The sequence below is a fragment of the Gossypium raimondii genome, chromosome 5 (assembly GCF_025698545.1).
Source record: "Gossypium raimondii isolate GPD5lz chromosome 5, ASM2569854v1, whole genome shotgun sequence".
Classification (NCBI taxonomy): Eukaryota; Viridiplantae; Streptophyta; class Magnoliopsida; order Malvales; family Malvaceae; genus Gossypium; species Gossypium raimondii.
Window position 1 is genome coordinate 34,412,703 of NC_068569.1, and position 25,503 is coordinate 34,438,205.

At 33.9% G+C, this 25,503-nt stretch overlaps 1 protein-coding gene across 1 annotated transcript; it reads left to right on the forward strand.

Moving 5' to 3' along the window:
• Positions 1-4,747: 4,747 nt before the first annotated feature.
• Positions 4,748-7,393, forward strand: LOC128041039 (uncharacterized). The gene is made up of 7 exons (XM_052630337.1): positions 4,748-4,868; positions 5,481-5,653; positions 5,882-6,014; positions 6,111-6,448; positions 6,614-6,666; positions 6,757-7,045; positions 7,154-7,393. The coding sequence occupies exons 1-7, from the start codon at positions 4,748-4,750 to the stop codon at positions 7,391-7,393; spliced, it is 1,347 nt and encodes a 448-aa protein (XP_052486297.1).
• The last annotated feature ends 18,110 nt before the right edge of the window (positions 7,394-25,503 follow it).

Consider the following 25,503-nt stretch of genomic DNA (forward strand, 5'->3'; position numbering starts at 1 on the left):
AATAAGTTATGCAAAATTTGTATGAGTTTACAACTTGATAAAAGATATCAACATGAAATAGTATAATGTTATGGCACCAATTGTGCATATATATGTGGATCATGATAAAGGAAATATGTGAACTTTTCTGTGAATAAATGGGAAACGAGAGTTGGGGAGGCTGTAATGAGTATGAATGAGTCGACCGACTCCAGAAAGAAGATTTAATGGTTTATTATTATGGAATGAACTCGGAATTGATTGTTATAATGTTAAAAATATAAATGTTTGACTCATGATTGGTATTGAATTTTAAAAAAGGCTTTACGATAGGTGTTGACATGTAAATGGAATTAATCGCCTCTATTGCAATGCTAAATGAATTGGTTTTCCACTTAAATGACATGCTAGTTGGAAGTTACAATTTTCTTAACTTGAAATTTTTTTATTTCAATCATAGAAATACTACTGAGTTCCATTGCTCAGCATACGGTTTGTTTTCCGTGTGAAAGTTAGGTTTAATTAAAGAGATTTGAACTATGACTTCAACATCCAATTAACAATCCCGAACTCATCAATGTTTTTATATTCCATTTTTATTCTAATTTGGCATGTACCTAGTTGAGTCTAATTTGGTTTGTTCTTAAGTGAATGCTCCTATTGAATTTGGTATCATATGATGGATGTTTGGTCCCTATTCAACCTCTGATTTATTCTTGGAGCTTTTGTAAGCTCGTATAAATCTCGTAAACGGTTGTTTATTGTAATGAATGTCCGTTTGATTGAATTAACTCTTACAATGGTTTAAAGTTGAATAAAATTTATCATATTCGCTCTGACGATGAATGTGACAGTTTATAGCTCGGACTTGGCGATCGGGTCAGGTATAGGGTGTTATAGTCCTCAAATAGTTTTTCACGCAAAGAAAAATAGAAACAAATGTTGCTAATTGGTTGTGTAATGTTTAACAAATACTAAGTGGTATTATGTGACCGGATCGTAATACAAAAAGATAGCTTGTATTAGTATATGAACCTAAACATGTCCTTAGTCAAATTTAAAATGAGTAAACTGATTGAAAGACTAATATGTCTTCTATCAAGCCCATTTAGGGAGATGTCTTGTCTTAGGCATCGGAGTGGATGACTCCCACAAGATAGAGACATAGATGTAACTGACTGGACTGGTAGTACATTGAATTGGACCCAAATAGAATAGATCCTGAATCCGTTTCTAGATTTATTCGCTTGTGACATTCATAGTGTGGCATACCTAAATCCTGAGTGGATGGCGGACTATTTATGCGTGACTCATACACTTTGATGTTAGTAAAAGCCTAAGTTAGAATAGATAAGTAATGGTTAGTTGGTTCATTGGGTGTACGACTTTTACAGTACGTAGCGTCATTCACAACAGTGGAATTCATCACCCAAGACATGGGTATATGATATCCTCTTGTTAGCATTACATAGTTGATGAAAAGTAAACATGGCCATGGGGTCTTTCTTCTTTGTGATGAATGACTTAATTACTATTCAGTAGTAATTGACTTTTCATGAAGGAATATGTAATGGTTGCCACGAGATAAAATATGATCATATTAGATGAGCGGATAATATCCCAAAGAGATTAAGGATATTGTAACGCCCTGAATACTTTAAGTCTATTTTTGTGAAATCTAACGCAAATTTATATCTGCTTCAAAGGTTAATTGTTTTGGGTGTGTGTGTTAGGTCTTGGGTTTAAGTCTCCCTTTTGGTAAAATTTTGTTATTTTTGACCCTAGCCTTATTCTTGGTGGGTTGGGTTATTTTTATCTTTAGTTAACTCATATTAGAATGAGCCTGCTGGTTCGAGTGGGAAGGGGTTGTGGTGTTTGAGGTCCTGTGTTCGAATCCTTGCGAGAGTGAGGGTGTTAATTTTTGTTTCAGGTGGCTGAGAGAGTTTGAGTAGTCTCAAAATTCTGAGGTAGTTCAGTTTGAGTTATCAAAGGGAAGTTGAGATATTGTGGGGGTTTTATTTTGATTATATTTTTTTAATTTAATTTTATCATTATCCTTTTTTCCTAAACATCAGCCATTATTTTCACGTTCTTTTCTTTTCGGTTCTCATACGTTCTTTCCTGTTCCTTTTGTTTTCTGCTCCTATTCTTTTTCTATTTCAAATGAAATTCTAGTGTTATTTGGGCATCTCTGTCATGGAGTTTCGTGGTTGTTGTTTGGTGTGAATAGTGCGTCAGTGGGAGCTCAGTTTTGTTGTTAGGTTTCGACATGTTAGGGTACTAAGTTGTATGCCTTCGAATTGGAAGAATTCGTGGGGATTAATGCATTGAAATCTATTAATTTTAGGTTTCAAAATTTCATCATTTAGGTTGCCTCAAAAAACGAACCAGGTGTGTACTCTTAACACGAAAAACTAAGCTTCCGTAAAAGCCAAAAAAATATTCTGTCAACGCCACACGGCCGTGTGGTCGACCGTGTAGTTGGTCGTGTGTAAGATACGACCGTTTGTCTGATGAAGGGTGACCATGTGCCAGACACAGCCGTGTGATGGTGTGAGTGTGGTTGTGTAGGCCACACGAGCTAGGCCAAGTTGGGCGTGTGGGCCACACGGGCATCTAAAATTTTTCCTAGGGTCGTACGGGTCGTTCTGATCGATTGTGGGCCTACCGTAGGGTTGGTAAGGGCTAACCAAACCCTAAATTATATGATCTAATATTTTGATAGTCTACTCTGAGTAGGAAACCGATATGTATGTCTGACTATTCTGCTAAATATATATGTTATCTGTACACGACCATGTTATGCATGATATTACTGTATCTATATTTGTATCGTCAATTGGGGTGAGAATTGTATATGTAGAGGAAGTGGTCTATATGGCGACTCTTCGCTTATATTCTAGTAGCTTGTCTGCATATTATTTGACATGTGTCACATCGACACTATATGGTGTGTAGGGATGGGTGGGTGTTTTTAACCCCACATGGTGTGGTGGGATGGTCAGAGATGGTTTGTAGAGGATGGGGTACGACTCTGGGTATCTGCTCTATTTATTTGATTTTGTATATGCATCTATCATGGACCTAAGTACAGATCTATATCGATCTATATATGCGATTTCTATGTATATTGCATGCCTATTGTTGTTGGGTTACACACTGAGTTTACGAAAACTCGCATCTATTTGTTTGTTCTATACAAGTAAACCACAAACTTAGACGGATCGATGCGATGGAGTCTCACAGTGACCACATGCCAAATTTAGATACGAGTGAGACATCGGTTTCATCTGCTACTAACACTAGGTCTCGAGAGTGTTGGAAAGAGTCGTTGGACCTCATTCTAGATCAGTGGTGGCTGTCGGTTCAGGAGGATACCCGACTGGATCGTCTATACTGGGATTATTTTAAGACTGCCTTCCAGTGGAAGTATATGGGCGCGAGCTATGTTGATGCTCGTAAGCGTGAGTTCATGAATCTCACGCAAGGTGATAATTCTGTGGCCAAGTATAAGGCCAAGTTTCTGAGGTTGAGCCGCTACGCTTGATGCGTGGTGGCATCTAAGTATGAGAAATGTGTCCGTTTTGAGAATGGCTTGAGAGACAGCTTAAGGGTTCTAATTGCTCCACAAAGGGAGTGTAAGTTTGTTGTTCTAGTGGATAAGACGAAGATCGACGAAGAGCTTAAGCGTGTGGAGCACCAGAACAGAGACCGAGAGAGAAGCAAGAATAAGAGGGATTCGGAGCCCTCTAGTTATGTTCAGAGGCCTAAGAAATGGGCCGGACCTGATGAGCCTGTTAGAGTGGGGATTCCTGTTTCTTCTACTAAGATTCAGCCATATGGTGACTGTGGTAGTTGCCATCCAAGAAAGTGTTAGAGGAGATTAAGGGTTTGTCTACGGTGTGGGTCTTTGGAGCATCAGATTAGAGAGTGCCCACATCGTGCTAATCAGATGCAAGCTTTAGGACTGAGTTCTGTTCAGCCTCAGAGGGCAGTACAGTAGCCACCTAGGGGCCGTGGATCGACTAGGGGTGGTAATGGTATAGGGGAGGACAGAGAGCACCGGACAGAGGTGCTAGTCAGACTGAGGTGAGGCAGCCTACACTAGTTTATGCTACTTGATGTCAAGAGGACAGAGATGCTCTTGATGTGACCATGGATACGTTCTTTATTTTTGATGTTCTATATACTGCTCTGATAGACATAGGTTCTACACATTCCTATATAGCTAGTACTATTTCCGAAAACTTGGGGATTTTGTTGAGTGTACTTCTGGTGAGATTACTGTACTGAATCTGTTGGGACAATCTGTTCGGGTAAATAGATTTTATAGGAATGTTCCATTGGAAGTACAAAGGACTGTGTTTCCAGCAAATCTGATAGAGCTGGCGTTTGGAGAGTTTGACATAATTTTGGGTATAAATTGGTTGGTTGAGCACCGAGTTAGTCTGGACTATGCGACCAAGAGGGTTGTTCTAAGGACCGTGGACGATAAGGAAATAGTTGTGATCGGGGAGCGTCGAGATTATCTTTCTAACGTGATCTTCGCTCTTGTTGCTGAAAAATTGGTTCGAAAAGGGTGTGAGGCATTTTTGGCTTACGTCAGTGTTTCAATTTTTAGAGACTCTTCTGTTGGGGATATCAGAACAGTGAGGGAAATTTCAAATGTTTTTCCTGAGGAGTTACTGGGTTTACCTCTGAATCGGAAGTTGAGTTCGACATTAAGCTTCTACCGACTATAGCTTCAGTGTCTATCGCTTCTTACCGAATGGCACCGAAGGAGCTTATAGAGCTTAAAGCTCAACTTCAAGAGCTTCTGGATCATGGTTTCATCTGCCCTAGTGCGTCTCCTTGGTGGGCACTGGTTCTATTTGTAAAGAAAAAGGATGGTACCATGAGGATGAGCATCGACTACCGACAATTGAATAAACTAACCGTGAAGAATAAGCATCCACTTTCGAGGATAGACGAGTTGTTTGATCAGTTCTGAGGGGATTCTGTGTTCTCAAAAATAGATCTTTGATCTGGGTATCATCAACTTAGAATTAAGGAAGTTGATATTCATAAGACGGCATTTAAGACTCATTATGGGCACTATGAGTTCCTAGTTATGCCCTTTCGTCCGACAAATGCTCCAGCTGTATTCATGGATCTGATGAACTAAGTTTTTTAGCCGTATCTGGATTAGTTCATCGTGTTATTCATCGACAATATTCTGATTTACTCTAAGACTAAGGATGAGCATGATAAGCATCTTAGAGTAGTGCTTCAAATACTCCGAGAGAAACAGCTTTACGCTAAGTTGAGCAAGTGCGAGTTCTAGTTACATGAGGTAACTTTTTTATGGCACGTGGTTTCTTCTGAGGGGATCCGAGTTGATCCTAGAAAGATTAAGGATGTGTTTGATTGGAAACAGCCTTAGAATGTATCTAAGATCCATAGTTTTTTGGGTCTTGTGGGATATTATCGGCGGTTTGTTAAGGGGTTCTCTCTTATTGCAGCTCCTCTGACTAAGCTTCTGCATAAGGGAGTTCCTTTTGCCTGGACTAAAGCACAACAATCGAGCTTCGAGAAGCTCAATTTTGTTCTAACTCAGGCTCCTGTTTTGATACAGCCTGAATCTGGTAAGGAGTTTGTAGTGTACAGTGAGGCATCGCACGTCGGTTTGGGATGTGTACTGATGCAAGATGGTAAGGTTGTGGCTTATGCGTCCCGTCAGCTTAAGTCAAACGAGGGGAATTAGTCGACACATGATCTTGAGTTAGCTGTTGTGGCTTTTGTGTTAAAGATTTGGACGCACTATCTGTATGGTGAGAGGTGTATTATCTACACTGATCACAAAAGCCTCAAGTACCTCCATACTCAGAAGGAGTTGAATCTTAGATAGCATCGATGGATTCAGCTACTCAAAGATTATGACTGTACGATAGAGTATCATTCTGGTAAGGCCAATGTGGTGGTCGATGCTCTCAGTCGTAGAGCGAGGACTAATTTGAGAGTTTTGTTCACCCATATTAGTCTGTTTGATGATGGGGGTTTGTTAGCCGAGTTGTAACTTAAGCCGACTCGGATTGGGCAGATTCGAGAAAAGTAATTAGGGAATGACTCTTCGGTTCGACAATTTCGTCAAGTTGAGAGTGGTAGTACTTCTGATTTTGGACTGGGTAAGGATGGAATTCTGTGTTTCCGAGGTCGGGTTTGTGTACCGAATGATTCTGATATGAGACAGTCGATTCCTAGAGAGGTGCATAGTAGCCCTTATGTTATGCATCCCGGTGGTAATAAGATGTATCGAGATCTCCGTGAACTATACTGGTGGTTGGGTTTGAAACGTGAGGTAACATATTTTGTTGTTAACCAATTACCTTCGGGTTTGCTACAACCTGTTAAGATTCCATTAAGGAAATGGGAGCGAGTGACGATGGACTTCATTAGTGGGTTGCCCTTGACACCCACTAAGAAGGATTCTGTTTGGTTCATCGTGGATCGATTGACCAAGTCCTCTCATTTTATTCCGGTTCAAACGAACAAATCCCTACAAAAGTTAGCGGAGCTCTATATCTCTGAGATTGTAAGATCGCATGGGGTTCTGGTTTCAATAATCTTTCATATGGCTCCTCGCTTCACTTCTCAGTTCTGGAAGAAACTGCATGAGGCTTTGGGTTCGAGATTGGACTTCAGTACTGCGTTTCATCCTCAGACCGATGGTCAGTCTGAGAGGGTGATTCAGATACTAGAGGATATACTTTGAAGTTGTGTGATTGATTTCCGAGGTAGTTGGGAGGAATTTCTGCCGTTAGCTAAGTTTGCCTACAATATTAGTTTCCAATCTAGCATTCAGATAGCACCTTACGAGGCTTTGTATAGTCGTAAGTGTCGTACTCTACTATGTTGGATTGCGTTGGGTGAGCGTCGAATTTTGGGTCCTGAGTTGGTTTTCGAGATTGAACATAAGGTTAGACTGATTCGGGATCGCCTGAAGGCAATTCTTGATAGACAGAAGTTCTATACAGATCTAAAAAGAAGAGATATCGAGTATGTTATGGGTGACTTCGTATTCCTTAAGGTATCTCCGTGGAAGAAAGTTCTAAGGTCCATTCATAAGGGCAAGTTGAGCCCTAGGTTCATTGGGCCATATCGAATTCTGAAGCGTGTGGGATTGGTCGCTTATTAGTTAGACCTACCTCTAGAGTTGGACCATATCCATGATGTGTTTCACGTCTCGATGATGAGGCAGAATTGGTCTAATCCATCTCACATTGTCTCTGTTGAGGAGATCGAGGTTAGACCAGATTTGACTTTTAAGGAGAAGTCGGTTCAGAGTTCAAATCGAGATACTAAGGTTCTGAGGAGGAAGTCCATACCGTTAGTGCAGGTTCTGTGGCAAAATCATGGCACTAAGGAAGCCACATGAGAACTTAAGGACTCGATGCGTCAGCAGTATCCCCATCTGTTCGGATTAGGTAAATTTCAAGGCCAAAATTTATTTTAAGGGGTAAAGTTGTAACGCCCTTAATAATTTAAGTCTATTTTTGTGAAATCTGACACAAATGTGTAAATCAGTGGTTATGTATTCTGGGTATGCGTGAGAGGACTTAGGTTCAAGTCTCTCTTTTGGCAAAATTTTGTTTTTTTTTACCCTAGCCTTATTCTTGGTGGGTTGGGTTATATTTTATCCTTAGTTAACTTATATCAGAATGAGTTTGCTGGTTCGAGTGATAAGCGGTTGTGGTGTTAGAGGTCTTGTGTTTGAATCCCTACGGGAGTGAAGGTGTTAATTTTTGTTTCGGGTCGCTAAGAGAGTTTGAGTGGTCTCGAAATTCAGAGGTAGTTGAGGTTGAGTTGTTAGTGGGAAGTTGAGATATTGTGGGGGTTTTATTTTGATTATATTTTTTTATTTAATTTTATCATTATTCTTTTTCCCTAAAAATCAGCCATTGTTTTCACATTCTTTTCTTTTCGGTTCTCATACGTTTCTTCTTGTTTTTTTTCTTTTTGTTCCTATTCCCTTTCTAATTCAAACGAAATTCTAGTGTTATTTGGTCATCTCTGTCGTGGAGTTTGGTGCTTGTTGTTTGGTGTGAATAGTGCGTCAGTGGGTGCTCTTCCAGCAGAGTGATTGTGTGGATCACTATCTCAAGGGTAAATGTTTCTATCGATTAAGTATAGTTTTGTTGTTGGGTTTCGGCATGTTAGGGTACTAAGTCATATGCCTTCGAATTGGAAGAATTCGTGGGGATTAATGTGTTGAATTCTATTGATTTTAGGTTCTAGGAATTTCATTATTTAAGCTACTTCAAAAATCGAACCACGTGTGTACTCCTAACACGAAAAATTGAGCTTCGGTGAAAGCCAGAAAAGTATTCTGTCGACACGACATGAGCGTGTGGTCGACCTTGTGGTTGGCCGTGTGCGAGACATAGTCGTGTGTCTGACGAAGGTTGTCCGTGCGCAAGACACTTCCGTGTGATGGTGTGAGTGTGGCCGTGTGGGCCACATTGGCTAAGCCAAGTTGGGTGTGTGGCCCCACACGGGCATTCCACACAGGTGTGTGTGTTTTGGGCCAAGCCATGTGGGCCACACGGGCAAAGGCCAATCTGGGCGTGTAGGCCCATAATTCTGAAATTTTCCCTAAGGTTGCACAGGTCGTTCCGATCGTCTATGGGCCTACTGTAGGGTCAGTAAAGGCTAACCAAACCCTAACTTATGTGATCTAAAATTTTGATAGTCTGCTCTGAGTAGGACACCGATATGTATGTCTGACTATTCTGCTAAATATATATGTTATCTGTACACGACCATGTTATCCATGATGTTACTGTATCTTTATTTTGTATCATTGATTGGGATGAGAATTGTATATGCGGAGGAAGTGATCTGCATGGCGATTCTTCGCCTATATTCTAGCAGCTTGTCTGCATATTATCTGACATGTGTCGCATCGATACTATATGGTTTGTAGGGATGGATGGGTGTTTTTAACCCCACATGGTGTGATGGGATGGTCAAAGATAGTGTGTAGAGAATAGAGGTAGGACTCTGGGTACATTGCATGTCGATTGCTTTTGGGTTACACACTGAGTTTAAGAAAACTCACGTCTGCTTGTTTGTTCTGTACAGGTAATCCACAAACTTAGGTAGATCGGTGCGACGAAGTCTCACGGTGACCACATGTTCGTGAACTGTCTTAAATAATTGTTTCTATTTAAATTAAGGTTTATTTCTGAGAGTTTTGTAATTATTGGACTCTCCGGACTGTTTGATTTTTATTTTGGTTTTGGATACATTTTGATTTTTTATTGCGATGTTTGACTAGAATCACGATTTTACGAAAATAAAGGTTTTTCTAAAAATACAAACTAGATTTCCAAAATATAACGGTTTCTAAGACTTCCGTTATTAATTATGTTTTGGCAAATGAATTAATTAAATATTGCTTTCAGTAATAGTTTTAATAACGAATATGGATTATAAAACTTGGACGATTTATCGAACTACTATACAAAGTTTTATCGAAGTACACTGATTTCAAAACCCTTCCTTGTAACACTCCCGGATTCAACCATAATGTCTAGGCCGGGTTTGGAGTGTTACATTTAGTGGTATCAGAGCCAGGTTGTAAAACTCGGGCTGTGAATTTTGGGTTCCAAATTGTGTTTTAAAAGGGACTGGTTTTAAAATAGTTTGGATAATTTTGAGTAAGTATGTGGTACATCGAGTCTCGGGTGCTGATTCTGTAAGTATTTCTGAACTTAGATAGAACTTCCTGGAAACACCGTGGTTAGTACTTTCTAAAACTGTTCTGAGTTAGTCAGAGACTAAAGCCTCTGAATTAATTTGGAACTTCTGATGACTTGAGCATAAAATATCTGTTAATACACACTGAAACTGATGCATAAAATTTTATAATGTAGATAAATTTAAAATTACGATGAGCGCTCGTGAAACTCGTAGTCGTGGTATTCGTGGGCACAACGGGTGCTGTAGGGGTGCTCGAGCTAAGTCTTCCTCTCTGGGTAATATGCCAAATTTAGATACAAGTGAGATACCGGTTTCACCTACTACTAAGACTGGGTCTCAAAGCCGCTCGGCTGGGGACGACGCACTGTCCCAAGCCATGTTCAGAGTCTTGGAAAGGATCGCTGGACCTCATTCTGGATCTGGGGGCCGTGGGTTGGTAACTGGACGACTTCAGCCCAATGGAGCTGAGTTGTTTAGGGGTGTCACTAGAGTCACCCCTACTGTGGTAAATTATGTTTAGAAATGAGTTAAATATGATTTTTTATCAATACAGGGGTAAAGTATGGATACTAAAACATGAGGTGTCGATACTTTGTCTTCACTGCTGATACCGAAAATGTTATCGATACAAAAATTCATTATGACTTTCTATTTACACTAGTGTAAATATAGGTATTGATACTTGGTCCACTGGTATCGATATTTTGGGCAATTTTTGCTCAAAAAGATTTGGAAAATTTGCTCAAAACCCCCTACATTGATTCAAAACAGTCCAACACTTTAAAACCAGTTCAATTCACCTCAAACTCATTAAAATTCATCACTTAAGTATACCAACTAACTTGAATATAAGTCTTTATATAGCTTAGCATGAGCATGCTTTAATTTCTAACAAGTTCACGGAACCAATAGAATTTGTAAAATCTTACATTTTAGTCCTTCCAACACTTAACTTTATTCATAGCTTATTAAGCCTCTGTACATGCCACATTTAAACCAAAATAATTGCATCTTACTCTTTTACAAGCTTGGTGGATGTGAAGATATGTACTGAGGTCAATTTTCCAATCCAATGCTTGCTATATATTTTATACCTACACGTGAGAAAATAACTTGTTAAGTCTGTGAAGACTTAGTAAGTACCCATGATACTCGAAATCTATTAAATTCCTTAATTCCTAATATTACTCGAAATCTATTAAATTCCTTAATTCCTAATATTTCATTTCTTTGTTTTTTATCATATTATCTCAATTTATTATTATCATACTCATTTGCCACTTTTTACTTATTTTACAATTTAGTCCTTAAGTCCTCAATTCAACCCATAGAATTTACTACTATTTTAACACATCTAATTTTCATAATTTCATCTTTAATATTTATCATTTCATTCAGAATTTATCTTTACACATTTAATGAGACTAGTCCTTTTCTTTCTTATAATCCCTAAAATACATTCAATTTACTTATGTCTTCACTTTTCTGATTAAATATTTCGATCAATAGTCAGAGATGAACTTTTACCTTATAATGAAAATCGTTTACATTTTTAACAAAGGCCCAGTAGACTAAATAGAATACTTAGGATATACGAAATTGATACAGAGGTGCACTAATAGAACAATAGGCAATGAAGGCAAATCGCTAAGCACTGAAGTGCAAAAAGGTAAGTGCTAAAGCGCAAGACGATCAGCGCGCTAAAATTTCCTTAATGGCATGGCATCTATATCCCAATAGTTCTAATCTCGTCTACTTGGGCAAATTATATCATTCACACATATAACTTTTACACTTTTCACAATTTATTTCTTGTAACACATGTAACTTGCCTCCATACTTAATTTTCATAACTCACTAAAAATTCTTATTATACATTTCACTTAACACTTTGACATACTTTACAATTTAGTCCTCATCACAATATTTCATGTAACAATATATTTTCCTTTTAATAACACATATAGCATATTTCAATACTTATTAATATTTTCATAGTTCACCACAATATCTATTTTCACATATTAAGTGTTATGTACTTCACTTTTACTATTTCTAACATAAATTTCCCAAATTCACGATATAGCCTCTAAATTTCACAACTTATAAAATAATTGTAGTTTGGACTACAATATTCATATATTCTTATTTTCACTATATTTTTTATTTTTCAATATTTTCTTGTAAACTTTTACAACTTTCCAATTTAATCACTTTTGACATAAAATCCTCTATTCACTATTAAATAATTTTTCTTTCTCATCTCACTTAATTCGCATAACTAATCCCACTATCTTTTTAAACATCAAATTTCTATGTATTTCACTTGTATTATTTCCATACATATTTTTCTCAAGTCTTTCAATTTAGTCCATATTTCCATAAAATTTTATATTTTTCCATAATTTCACTTATTCAATACTTTGTGTATTTTCACTATCACATAACTCAACTATTATGCTTTTATAATAATTTCCTACTTAACATACTAAATTATTCCACTCTATATTTTACTTAATTACCACTTAGTTTACAAATTTCACATTTTAATTATTAAATAACAAGGAAGTTTATGGGTACTTGCCTATTTTCTATCAAAATCTCTTGTTTTTCTCTTCTCCTACCCCTTGATTCACTTTCTCAACTTCTCTCTTCATCAACATGTCAAAAACACAATATTTCCTCTTGAGAAATCTTTACTTTAACATCATATTTATGATTTTCTATCAGTACTAAATTTGAAAATAACATAAAACCTTAACATCCATACCTTATTCTCTTGAAACCAAACTTTAACTCGATTTCTTCTCTCCTTCAACTTCTATTTTCTTGAATCAAACTTGATATTCTAGCTCCCCGTAGTCTCCTTATCATTTTTCTCTTCTGGTGGCTATGGAAATTCTTTTGATTTCTAAGTGAAAATGATGGATTTTTGGTGAAACAACTAAATTCTAAAGAAAAGAAAATTTCTTTCTCTCTTCTTCTTCTCACGTTGGAAGCAGAACTTACCTCCCTTTTATATTAATTATTTAATAGTAAAATATTACTAAAAATCTTAATAAAATATTATTTAAATAAAATTTATCTAATTAATAAATTAAAAATATCACCAACATCATCATTACTCTTCAAAATTATCTTTCTTGCTAATAACCATTTTGCCCCTTATGATCCTTCAAAATTCCTCCATTGAATCATTACTCATTTTAGTAAAATTGTGATTTAACCCCTCATAATTTTTCCACTTATTCAATTTGGTCCTAATTCATACATTTTCCTTAGTTTCTAGATCCTTTCATCCTTAAAATATTTGCCCTATTGGCCCTTCAAATTTTCCATATTTACACTTTAATCCCTCAAATTATGAGTATTTGACATATGATTTATACTAAACAAGATATAGAAGAATTTGACATACAAATTAATGAATTATTAGAAAAAGGATTAATAGAGAAAAAACTAATAGTCCACATTTTAGTCCAGCCTTCATGGTTAAAGATCATGCGAAAATAAAAAGAGGAAAAGCTAGAATGATCATTAACTATAAAACATGAAATCAAAATATTATTTTTTATGGTTATTTCATTCCAAAAAAGAATGTTTTCATTAATCAAACTAAACAAGCGAAATATTTTAGTAAATTTGACTGTAAATCGGGATTTTGGCAAATTGTGCTAACAGAATAGTCCAAACCATTGACAGCCTTTACTGCACCTAATGGACATTACCAATGGAAAGTAATGCCCTTTGGTTTATGTAATGCACCACAAATCTTCCAAAAATGGATGGATTCTATATTTAATAAATATAAAAAAATTATGTAATTTATATAGATGATATTTTCATATTTTCATATACATTAGAATTACATAGAAAACATTTAAACATTATTTCTCAAGAATTCATAAAACATGGAATCATACTAAGCCCTAAAAAATAGAGTTAGAAAAACAAAAATAAAATTTTGAGGATTAAAATTATCTCAAATGGTCTTAAACTACAAGATCATATTAGAGTAAAAATAAAAGAATTTCTGAAAAAATTGAAGATAAAAAGCAACTACAACAATTTCTACGAATTATAAATTATGGGAAAAATTCTTTCCTAACTTATTTGAAAAAATAGGTATGTTATATGAAAAATTAAAAAGGATAAACCCTTTATGTGGTCTAAAATGACTCGAAAATTATAAAAAATTTAAAATATGAAATCAATTAGATTCCAAAAGTTTATTTACCTAAACAAGGTGATAAATTAATCTTAGAAACAGATGCCTCACAAAATCATTGGGGTTGTTTTTTAAAAGTTAAAACAATAAATAATAAAGAATTAATATGTGGATATAGTTCGGAAAATTTAAACCGAATGAAATTAATTATGGCATATATGAAAAAGAATTATTAGCTATAAAGAAAGGAATAAAAATTTTCTTATATATTTAGTACCTAAAAGTTTATCATAAACTTGATAATCAAAGCGATTAAACATTTCCTTATTAATAAAAGTTTTGAAATTGTACATAGAAGAATTAGATGGTATAATGAATTATGTACTTTTAATTTCAAGTTTTATATGTCAAAGGTATTGATATTATTATTGTTGATTATCTTAGCAGGCCTTATAGATAGATGTAAACAACCTCTAGAAAAAGCCGGTGAATGGACTACTGTTCATAAAAAAGGGAATACCTTCAAATTAAAAAATCCTTATCAAGGTTTATGAAAATGCCTTCTCAAGTATCACTTTACCCTAACCAAGGATATTATGTTCCATATCTAATGGTAAGACAACCAATTGGAATTCCAACTCAATTATCATTCACACCACAATTAGTAAGTCAACTACCTTGGTCGCAAGATCCAAATTCAGCATACCAAGCTAGTTATGCTAAAATTATAAAAGGAGCATAAAAGTTTTGAACAATAGAAATTTGTTGAAACCACAAAAAATTCAAGAAATAAAATATTTTTATAATCTAGGCTTACCATTATAATTATATAATTTTATTAATGAAATATGGAAAACTCATATTACCGAGCAAAGAGCTAACTTCAAAAGAGCTCTTACTAAGCTTTCACAATTTTAGTCGAAAAATAACTAAAGAACAAGAAACTCATGATTTCTTATTAAAATCTATTTTATATCGAGATTAGGAACTAGAAATTAGTTTTTAGATATTAAGGAGATAAACAATCTTCTTGATATATTCTAGTATTTTATTAACAAGGAACAAATAATTCAGTTATAAATAAAATGTTTAGATTATGTTTATATAATAAGGCTAGGAATATCACGCCTATAGAAATATTTACAAAAATAAATGGAGTCATTTTCAACCAACTATAAAGTTTTTCTAAATATTTTCTAAATATTTTCTACAAGCTTTTTCTAAATATTTTCTACAAGCTTATGTTTTTACAAATGATTTAGATGAAAAATTCCCTACTATAAAGTTTAGACTCGATCATGAACCATTTGATATAAGCAATATCGAATCGGATTTTGTTAGGAAATAACAGTTCAAAATTTTTCTTTTAACAGATCAATTTTTCTTTTCATTTATTAAAAGATTTTTGACATTTATTAAAACTATGTTATTACGTATGGTATATGAAGATGATTTCTATTATTACTTTCATCTTGAAATCAGTAGCCTTATTGGTATAACTGAAAAAAAAAATTTTAACAGCCATATCAAATATGGACCATTAAAAAAATGCTCGGAACACCCAACCTATCAATAGCAACAAAAGAGAAAGAACACTTGACAAAAAATATTGACAAGTGTTACAATAATCCCAGTTATTATCAAATCTAAGCAGGAATAGATTTAATGACCAAAGCCCAATATCTACTTCAACAAAAATCTTATTGCTTTTGGACTGATGGACGGAGAATATTGACATATGGTGCTGGAGCCGGATATCGTCAAGATGATAGAAGTAAAGAATCCATTCAATTATTAAAAAAGATAGCTGACATGGAGATTGACGATTTCTCATCTCATATAATTGAAGAAATAAAAAAATACATGGGAAAGTTGGAACTCACCAAGATTGTCAATTGATTCATTAAATCTAGATGAAATTGAATAAATGAATCTATATAATATCCAAGAAGGATAGAAGAAAAGACAAAGGAAGTTACTTGGGAAAAAACCAACAAAGGAAGCTACATGGAAGAAACCATAGTTGCATCTAGACAAAAAAGGAAGCAAAGTGGAAGCAACCACATCTATGTCCAGACAAAAAAGGAAGCAACGTGGAAGCAACCACATCAGGACAAAAAATATCATCAAATCAAAGATGAGACATCATCCTTATTAGGAAACTATGCGGGATTCAAATAAAATTAAAACAGAGTTCAGAATTTCTCCTATAAAAGGAGATGGATGAAGCCTAAGAAGGGCATTCAAGTTTGGAATGCAATTTTTGCATCTACTTTGAATCAAGCTCTCCTTCAAGTTATTTCTCAAAGTTTTTTCTTTTCTCTCTTTTGTAAAACATTTCCCTTACTACTAGTTCTATTCTGTAAATTTGTATCGCCATCTACCGTACTCCTTCCTTAGTAGTAATTGGTATCAGAGCCACAAAATGTTTCTCCCATTTATGATTTAGTTCTTACTTGAATCAATACATCATAATATGCTTCTTAATCAAATTTTAATTGATTTACCTCATTTTCTCCCCCTTTTATTACTTTTATTTCCTTGTTTTTCCTTTATTTCACTTTATCGATGGTAGGATCTTAATTTTTCACTACTTTCATAACTGTAGCAACTTTTGGGGTGTTATAATTTTAAAGCCTGAAAATGAAAATAAATCATTCGGTTATAGTGAACACATTAAGTTGTGAAATATTAAACATATTTTTTCAAAATTTTTCTAGGGGTAAAATTGTTAAAATTTTATCGGGGGTAAAATAGGGATGAGAAATTTGTTTAATATAGAATACTAAAGTTTTTTTAGGAAATAGAAAAACCAAATCAGGTTGGATTACATTACAGAGTACTAGGTCAAAATGCCCAAAAAGTTCTCGTAATTGGACCCGATGTGAGAAAGGCCTAAAACCCCTCATATAACATGAAAGGGGTGGCAACCCTAGTATTCCTACTAGGGTGTGCTGTAGCACCCCTAACTCGTCTCTATTGCAGATTAGGGTTACGGAGCATTATTGTACAATCAGAAAAGTTTAAACATTTTAACATTCAATAATTTAAATCATATCATAACTCATTCATACACATCCATATTGTCCCTAAATCAAGCCCTCGAGGCCTTAAAATATCTTAGAAGCAAATCGAGACCAATTTGAAACAATTTGGAAAGTTTAGGAAAAAGTTACAAAATTAACAAAATAGGAGTCACATGGTTGTGTGGCCAAGCCATGTGCCTCACACGGCTGAGACACACGTCTGTGTCTCAGGCCGTGTAACCTTCAAATTAAGGACACACAACCGTGTCCCAGCCCGTGTCCTCACCCGTGTAACTCTCAGAGTAGCTCATTGACTTGCACCCTTTGAAATTCTCAAATGATAGAAGGCCAGGTCGCCAGGCCGTGTGTCTCACACGATTGAGTCACACACCCGTGTCTCAAACCGTGTGGACCCAAATTTACCTAAATCAAGCCATTACAATGTAATTTCATGTATAAATATTCAGCCTATTTCAGCACACTTACAAAGCACCTAAACATCATTCAAACATGCATAAATATGCCATTTCAAACAACCTAATTCACCTAACCAATGTGCCATTCAAAGGCACCTCATTTTGTATACAAACATCAAAACTTAAACTAAAGCAATTTAACCATCACATGCTAACATAAATGACCAATTCTATGCCATCACAATATCCCAATAACTCACATACACTATCACTTAAAGGTACCAAAATGACATAGTTTAACAAGCACTTCCAAGTCCATCAACCAAACATACTCTTCCAATCATAACATACCAAATTACCAAATTCATAACTTCCTATACATTTTAGTAAGGCTATTTCCATCCATAAAAACCTAGTTCAAATATGTACTAAAACCTATCACAAGTAACCATTTTCATATCATCAGCAACAAGCACTTTAAAGTAACTGAAATCACATAATTTGGTAAGGCATCAAGATGTACCACACCAACATAACTTTCCAAAGCTTATACTTGCCAAAAAACCATTAACACATGCATCATAATACCATTACAAATCACCCTATACATGTCATTACAAGCCTTAGTCAAATTACTCAAAATCTACCAAATTGTCCACTGGATAGTGTGATAGATCTCCAACAAACTTCCAACCATTCGAGCTTCTGATAATCTGTAAAGTAAAGGAAATAACTACGTAAGCATTGAATGCTTAGTAAGCTTGTATAAACTTGAAACATACTATATCATTTCAATAATGAACTTTATAAAATAAGTATAAACTTTTACCAATGCCATAAGATTAATAAGGCCTATATAACACCATCAAACTCACAAATCAGCATACTTGTTCATGATACATATGAAATTAACCATATATATATAAACATAACTTTTAATTCATCATCATTACCATATGGTCATGTTTCATTCCCTTTGCTTACTTAGCATTTCCAAGTGCTTAGTATGCCTAAACAACATAATCAAATCACAAGTTAGTGCATTTATACATGGTTCATATGAATTCATCCATAACAAGTAACTTACACATTTGTTCATCTCATTTAGGTCACCATTTCCTTTTCATAAGTTCATGATACATTCTATTTGAACACTTACCATTTCAATATCTTTTCTTGCTCGTTGGACCATCTAGAATTTCATCAGATACTCGGGAAAGCTCACACGAAGTGTGCTTAAACATATAACCGTAACCTTTCCTTTTACATCATTACTCACACGAGCTGTGAAATGGGCCTACTCACATGAGCTATAGGTCAGACTGTAAACTACACGATACTACTCACACAAGCTGTGGAGTATCCACAACAAATGCAGGACCTCAACCATCGATAAGACATTCAAGGCCAGCACCCGAAACATGAAATCCCTAATGACATATCATTTGTATCCTATGATTTCCTAAAGTTCAATTGAGACTCGATAACCGTCATAGCATTGATTTGGATATACATCATTCAATTACATTATAAATACATAATAACATACATTTGAATAACATGAATATAGTAACTGTTCATACAAACTTACCTGACTAAATTACAGCAATGACTAAGTGCAGGGGCTATTTGGTAATCTTTTCTTCTCCTCGAATTTCCACTCGTTCTTGATCTAAAATAATAATTCCATTCGTGGCATAATCTACAACATTTAGCAGCTTTACAAATTGACCCCCAGGTTAGTTGGACCTAGTTGCAACAATCTCAAAAACATAAAAATTATTTAAAATGAACCTCAATAGCACAACCATGCAAGGAAGAAAGTTTGTCAAAACTCCATGGCTTCTCTAGTGGGGTTTTATTGAATATAAAAAAATAAAGGCATTATGTTTGTTTATTTCTTTTAACTTAATTTTCTTTTAGTTATAATATTAATTTATAACATATAATTAACTAAAAACAATAGTCACTAGCCGTGTATACCATTTAAATATGGAATAATTACTACTTAAGCCCTTGTACCTTGATTTACTAGCCATTTAACACCTTTTAACCAATAAAAACTAACTTTTACACCTTTACAATTTAGTCCTTCTTAATTAATTAGGATCTAAATACAATTTACCACAATCTAGATAATTCCACATCATTCCTATTATTAGGCCATTTACTGAAGGTTCAACTACACAATTGGTCCTTCAATTATATTAAATTCCAATTAAATAAACTTAATTACAATTTAACCTTAAACTGATTAGGACTTAATGAATAAATATCCCAAAGGTTAGTGGAATGGTTGCCATCCACCACCGCTTGGACTTTTGGCAATGTTCTAATTACCAAATTAATCCCTTTGGTATTTAAAATTTATACTGGGTAACTTTTACCTCTTTTCCAATTTAATCCTTTTACCCTAATTAACCATTTAAACATCAAAATTTCCTAATGAAACTTTAATATAACCTTAATAACACTCCATAAATAATTAATAAAATATTTTCTACTCAAATTATAGAAACGAGGTCTCGATACTTTGTTTTCTAAAACCACTTGACTTTAGGGTCATACCACTTAAACCTAATTATTCTTTCAAATGGCATAAATTACCAATTCAAAATTTATTTTAATACCATATTTGACTCGTAAATATTAAATAATAACATTTACAAACTCGTCAGATTTATGGTCTCGAAACCACTGTTTTCGACACTACTGAAAAATGGGTTGTTACATGTGTCGTCCACCCCACTCCTACTCTAAGTAGGAAGTTGTTTTTTCTATTTGAAATAAACAACTACAACTCAATAAGGGTTCTACCTTCTCTTCTTATAAATAGATGGCACCGATAGGGCATAAAATACAAGTTTAAGATATTGTTACTCTGCTAAAAATAGAGAGAATTTATTCTATTATGTTTTTTAAGATAACAATTCTACCTGTTTCTATTAAAGAAGAGAGAATTTTTGTTTTCACCCCAAATAAAAGAGAACTTTTTCTAGTTATGTGTTTCAATTCAACTGGTTCGAACCCACGCTCGAAGCAGTTCGTGATACAAGAATAGCAGAGAAGATCATTTGGTTGATAGCCAGGAACAATGAACGTCCGTTAAGCTAAAAACACAAGTATGAATTCAATTAGGGTTTATTACTATAAATATCACAAATCAGGTCGATTTTCAAAATTTTAATTTTTCGCTATGCAATAAAACCGTTTTCAGATCAAATTTTTTGCAACATAGCATTTGCTAAAGTTTGTTGGCAAGATTTAGCTCTTCTCCAACACGTAAATATTGGAATGGAATTAAGCATATATTTAGACAAACAAACAACTTATTGGGTTTATTTTATTCAAATCATTTAAAGTCTCGCTTAGTTGGCTATGAAGATTTTTAATATTTATCGGATCCTCATCTAAGTGGATCCTAAACAGGATATTATTTACATGTAGAGGTAAAGTCATATCATGGTGTTCAACAAAACAAACATTATTTGTTGTCTCTTCAAATCATGTAGGAATAATTGCAATGCATGAGGCTAGCCGAGAGGGTGCTTGGCTAAGGCTAATGACTCAACATGTTCAAAAGATGTGTAATTTACCTCTACAAGAAAAGGCTTCAACCATCTTGCACAAAGATAGTACAGCATGTATAGCTCAATTAAAGGGAGGATGCATTAAAAGAGATAGAACAGAACATATTTGACTAAAATCACTCATGGTCTTGACAAGAAATGTGATATTGAAGTTCAACAATTTTTTTTCTATTGATAATTTAGTAGATTTATTTACCAAGACATTACCAACCACAACTTTTGAAATGCTGGAATACAAAATTGAAATGCACTGACTCAAAAATGTTAAGTAACATATCATTAGGGGGAGTCAAAAATATGTTGCACTCTTTTCCTTTATCTAAGGTTTTGTCTCATTAAGTTTTCCTGGTAAAGGTTTTTAACGATGCAACTCAATATAAGAGACTGTGTACTCTTTTTCTTTCATTAGGTTTTTATCCCACGGGGTTTTTTCGTAATAAATATTTTAATGAGACACATTTTTCTTTAATGAACATTAATGAACATCTAATGGGGTGTAACAGCCTGATTTTAGGCCTAGTCGGAACAGTGGTTTCGGGACCACAAATTTGATGAGAAAAATTTTATTTTTTATTATTTTTTATGGTCTACAATTTCACGGAATGATTTCGTAAAAATTTCGTTCAAAAATTTTGACGTTTGGGCACTCAATTTAGCTAAAAGGACTAAATTGTAAAAAGTGCAAAAGTTAAGTTCTACATGTTAGAAGTGTCCAATTTTTATGAAATTTTAAATTGGAGGTCCTTAAATGGTAATTAGACCATTGGTTAACTTGTTGGACAAAAATGGACAAGAGATAAGTGAAATAGGATTTTTTAAGTTGGGGGCATTTTGGTCATTTAGTAATTAAAAGAATTAAAAGGCCAAAATAGCCAAAAATTTGTCCATCTTCTCCAGGATGAACGAAAATAGCAAGGGGGAAGCCATGGTTAGGGTTTTCAAGCTTCCAATCTCCATAGTAAGTGATTCCAAGCCCCGTTTTTAATGTTCTTTACGTTTTTGAAGTCTAGGTAGCTTAATTTAGCTTATTCTAGTAATAATTTAACCTAGGGTTTATATTTGGAAAAATACCCATAGGTGAAATGTGTTTATTTTGATGTTTTATGGTAGAATATGAAGCTTGAAATTGTGTTAAACAATTTTTGCTAAGCGATTTTCAGTAAAAACAAGTGAAACGACATAATTGGTAAAAATTATTATTGTTCATAAGTGCATGTTAGAGCAAGAATTTGATGTTTCTATAGAAGGGAAAAATATTCAGCATGTTATAAAACATAAGAAAAATGAATAAAGTTTAATATCCGAACCTAGGGACAAAATTGTAATTTTGTGAAACTTTAAGGGAAAAAATGTAATTTTGCCAAAATGTGATTTTTGGACTGGATTGAATAATTTGAATGTTATATAAGCTAAATATATTATTATAAATCGATAAAGACGAGAAATTGACATTGATTGGTAAAAAAAAGTGAGAAAAAGTGAAAATTCCCGGTTGAACCTTCGGAATGAAAGAGATACGAGTGAAGTTGCTAGGTCACGTGTGTAGTACTATGTGCAGGCTACTATGCATACCGGATAGCTTCGATCATGTGTGTAGTACTATGTGCAGGCTATTACATGTATCGGATGAAAATGGTCACATGTGTAGTACTATGTGCAGGCTACTATATGAACCGGGTATCATTTATTATAAGGTGGTTGCTATATGTTGATTCCACCGTGTATCTGTTATTATTCTGAAGTGTTCATTGAGAAATTGACTAAGTGTAATTGAGTGATGAATATATATGTGGAATTGAATGGAAGATTGACTTGAAATTGGAAATGAGAAATTGGATTTCTTTGAATATAGTGATAAATTGAATGAATTGTATATGAATTGAAATGAACTATTGGAATGAGATGTGAAAAAATTCAATGGAATTGAGATAGTGAAAAAGTGAAATTATGAAAGAATACATTTTACAACAAAACAGTTTAGACAGCAACAGTTGTGTGACTTTGAAAAATCACCAAAAATGGTGAAAATTGAATTAGAGAGTGAATAAGATATGAAATGAAAGCTTAATGAGTCTTTTTACATAAAAGAAACAGATCAAGCAAAAGAGTTATATATTTTGAGATATTTGAATTTTAGTGAGCCAGGGTCGGATTGATTTCGAAATCCCCTAGTCTGAATTTGGAATATGATTAAAAATTGTAAAAAAATAATTATGAGTTATAATTTATATTCTTAGAATCCTTAATGAGTCTATTTTCAAAGGAAACAAACGAAAATATCATCCGAATCCTGTACAATGAGATAATTCATTTTTAGTGAAGAGAGGTCAGAGATGTTGAGCAGTGAAATAGGAGTGACTTTAAAGAATAAACTGTACTAATTGACAAACTAAAAAATTCTGAAAATTTTATGGTAAGAATATATGTGAGTCTAGTTTCAGGGAAAATTAACGGATCTTAATTTAGAGCTCTGTAGCTCCGGATAAAAATGATTTAGTGATTCCGACTCAAATAGATAGCTTTGAATTTAAATATAAGTGAATAGTGAAATTATGTATAATGCTATTTGAGCATGTTATATACATAAAGGATGTGGGATGGAGAGGAGGAGGAGGACAATAAAGTATATGAATGAATTGTGTATAATTGGTTATATGCCTGATTATAATCAATTAACGTTGAAATAGGAGTAATGTTTGTATTGGTGCATTATTGGTCATGGTAAGCTCATGAGAGAAAATAAAGTTTCATAGCATATGTGTGGTATATTTGGCATGAAGTGATGTCATGAGTGACTCATGAATTAACTCATGTTGGTAAGTTGATGCATAATTATAGTATTCAAATATATACATATTTGTAATATTTTGCTATGTGATTCAGAAAAAGAGTAATAAATAGCATAATGAAAATTCGGCCATGGTGCTAGTTTATGTTAAAAGAGTGTTTTATGGCATATCTTAAGTAATGGAATGTTATAAATTTTGAGGTTAATTTGCTAGTCAAATAAATGACCTTTGTATTGATTGCGTATTCGTAATTTTGACATATGCTTGGTATATGAAACATAATAATATATGCTTGAATAAACTTTAAGTATTCGAATGACATGGATTTGATAGTGATAAGAATCGAATATTGAATTCATGAAGCACAGGTATGTATTATTGTTGTGTGATAGCTTGGTTCGAGAAATTGATTAGGTAAATGGTAAGTGGAAGCATTTATGGATTTAGAAGAAAATTTGGAATGAACATGAAACTTAGCTCAATCAAATGATTTCATCAATTAAACATTGTGTATACCAGAATGTATTAGTGAATTACATATTTGTAAATTAACATTCGAAGTTCGGTAAGTGATATATGAAATTAACATGAAAAGATTTATGATTGTTATTAATATTGATTCTGACATAAAGAAGATTCTTCAATATTGGATTGATTTAACGAATATATTGAGCATATGAATGGGTATGTATTGGGCCTCGTATACCCTAATTAGCGACTTGAAGATAATAATTTGAAAGTTTTTAATTTGGATGAAATTTTATAACTCGGTTTAATATGTCTATAAGTGTATTTATTATGGTAATGCCTCGTACCCTATTCCAGCGTTGAATACGGGTAAGAGGTGTTACAATGTGACATCACCAAATTCGGCCCTAATGTTTAGGCCGGGTTTGGGGTGTTACATGGGGAGTGTTATAAATACATTAAAAGTGGATGTCTATAACCCCTTTAAACCCTCATTAAAATAATGAGATAAAACGCTCTGGTTTATTTATGACCATGAGAGTAAATTGCATGTTTTAATTAAGCAATTAAAAATGCTTCATTTACATGTACTTCATTGAATGCAAAGGAGTTTATAAATAAAGTCCCTTGAAGTGAAAGTGGAATACAAGAAATTCTCCTATACTTTTCACCTACTATTTACTTGTTAGTGTTGTTCTCTTTCTTTTTTATAACAAAAATAAAATAATGGAAATAATTTTTCTTATTAAATTATGTTTTTAAATTAAAATTAATATTGAATATTAAATTTTAATTAAAATTTAGAGTTGGTGGAAATTTTAATAAAATTGAAGTTGGATAGTAAAATTCAATTAGATCAAAGTTGAATGATAAATTTGCTCATAGTTTGAAATATAAGGGCAAATATTAAAGAAAATAAAGTATAATTATAAATTCCAATATTCACTTATAATATGATAACAAACTCACATTTTAACCCTTTTTTAGTTCTTAAGAACAAAGTACGGTATCGTTTGACTTGCTGTGTAATCCTCATGCGCATTTTCATCAACTACATTTCTCACTTACAAGACACATGCCAAAGGCCATAGACTAGACCTGCCCATGGGCCGGGCCAGGCCGGGCCCAGAAAAAAATTTCGGCCCGCCTCCTAGGCCCGGGTCCGACCCGGTCCGGCCTATTTTTTAATAAACATTAAAAAATTATTTTAAAAATAAAAAAATAAAAATAAAAATATTTTAAAAGTATTTTAAAATTAAAAAATAAAAATAAAATATATATATTTATTATATTCAGGTCGGGTTGGTAGGGCCCGGCCAAAAAGTG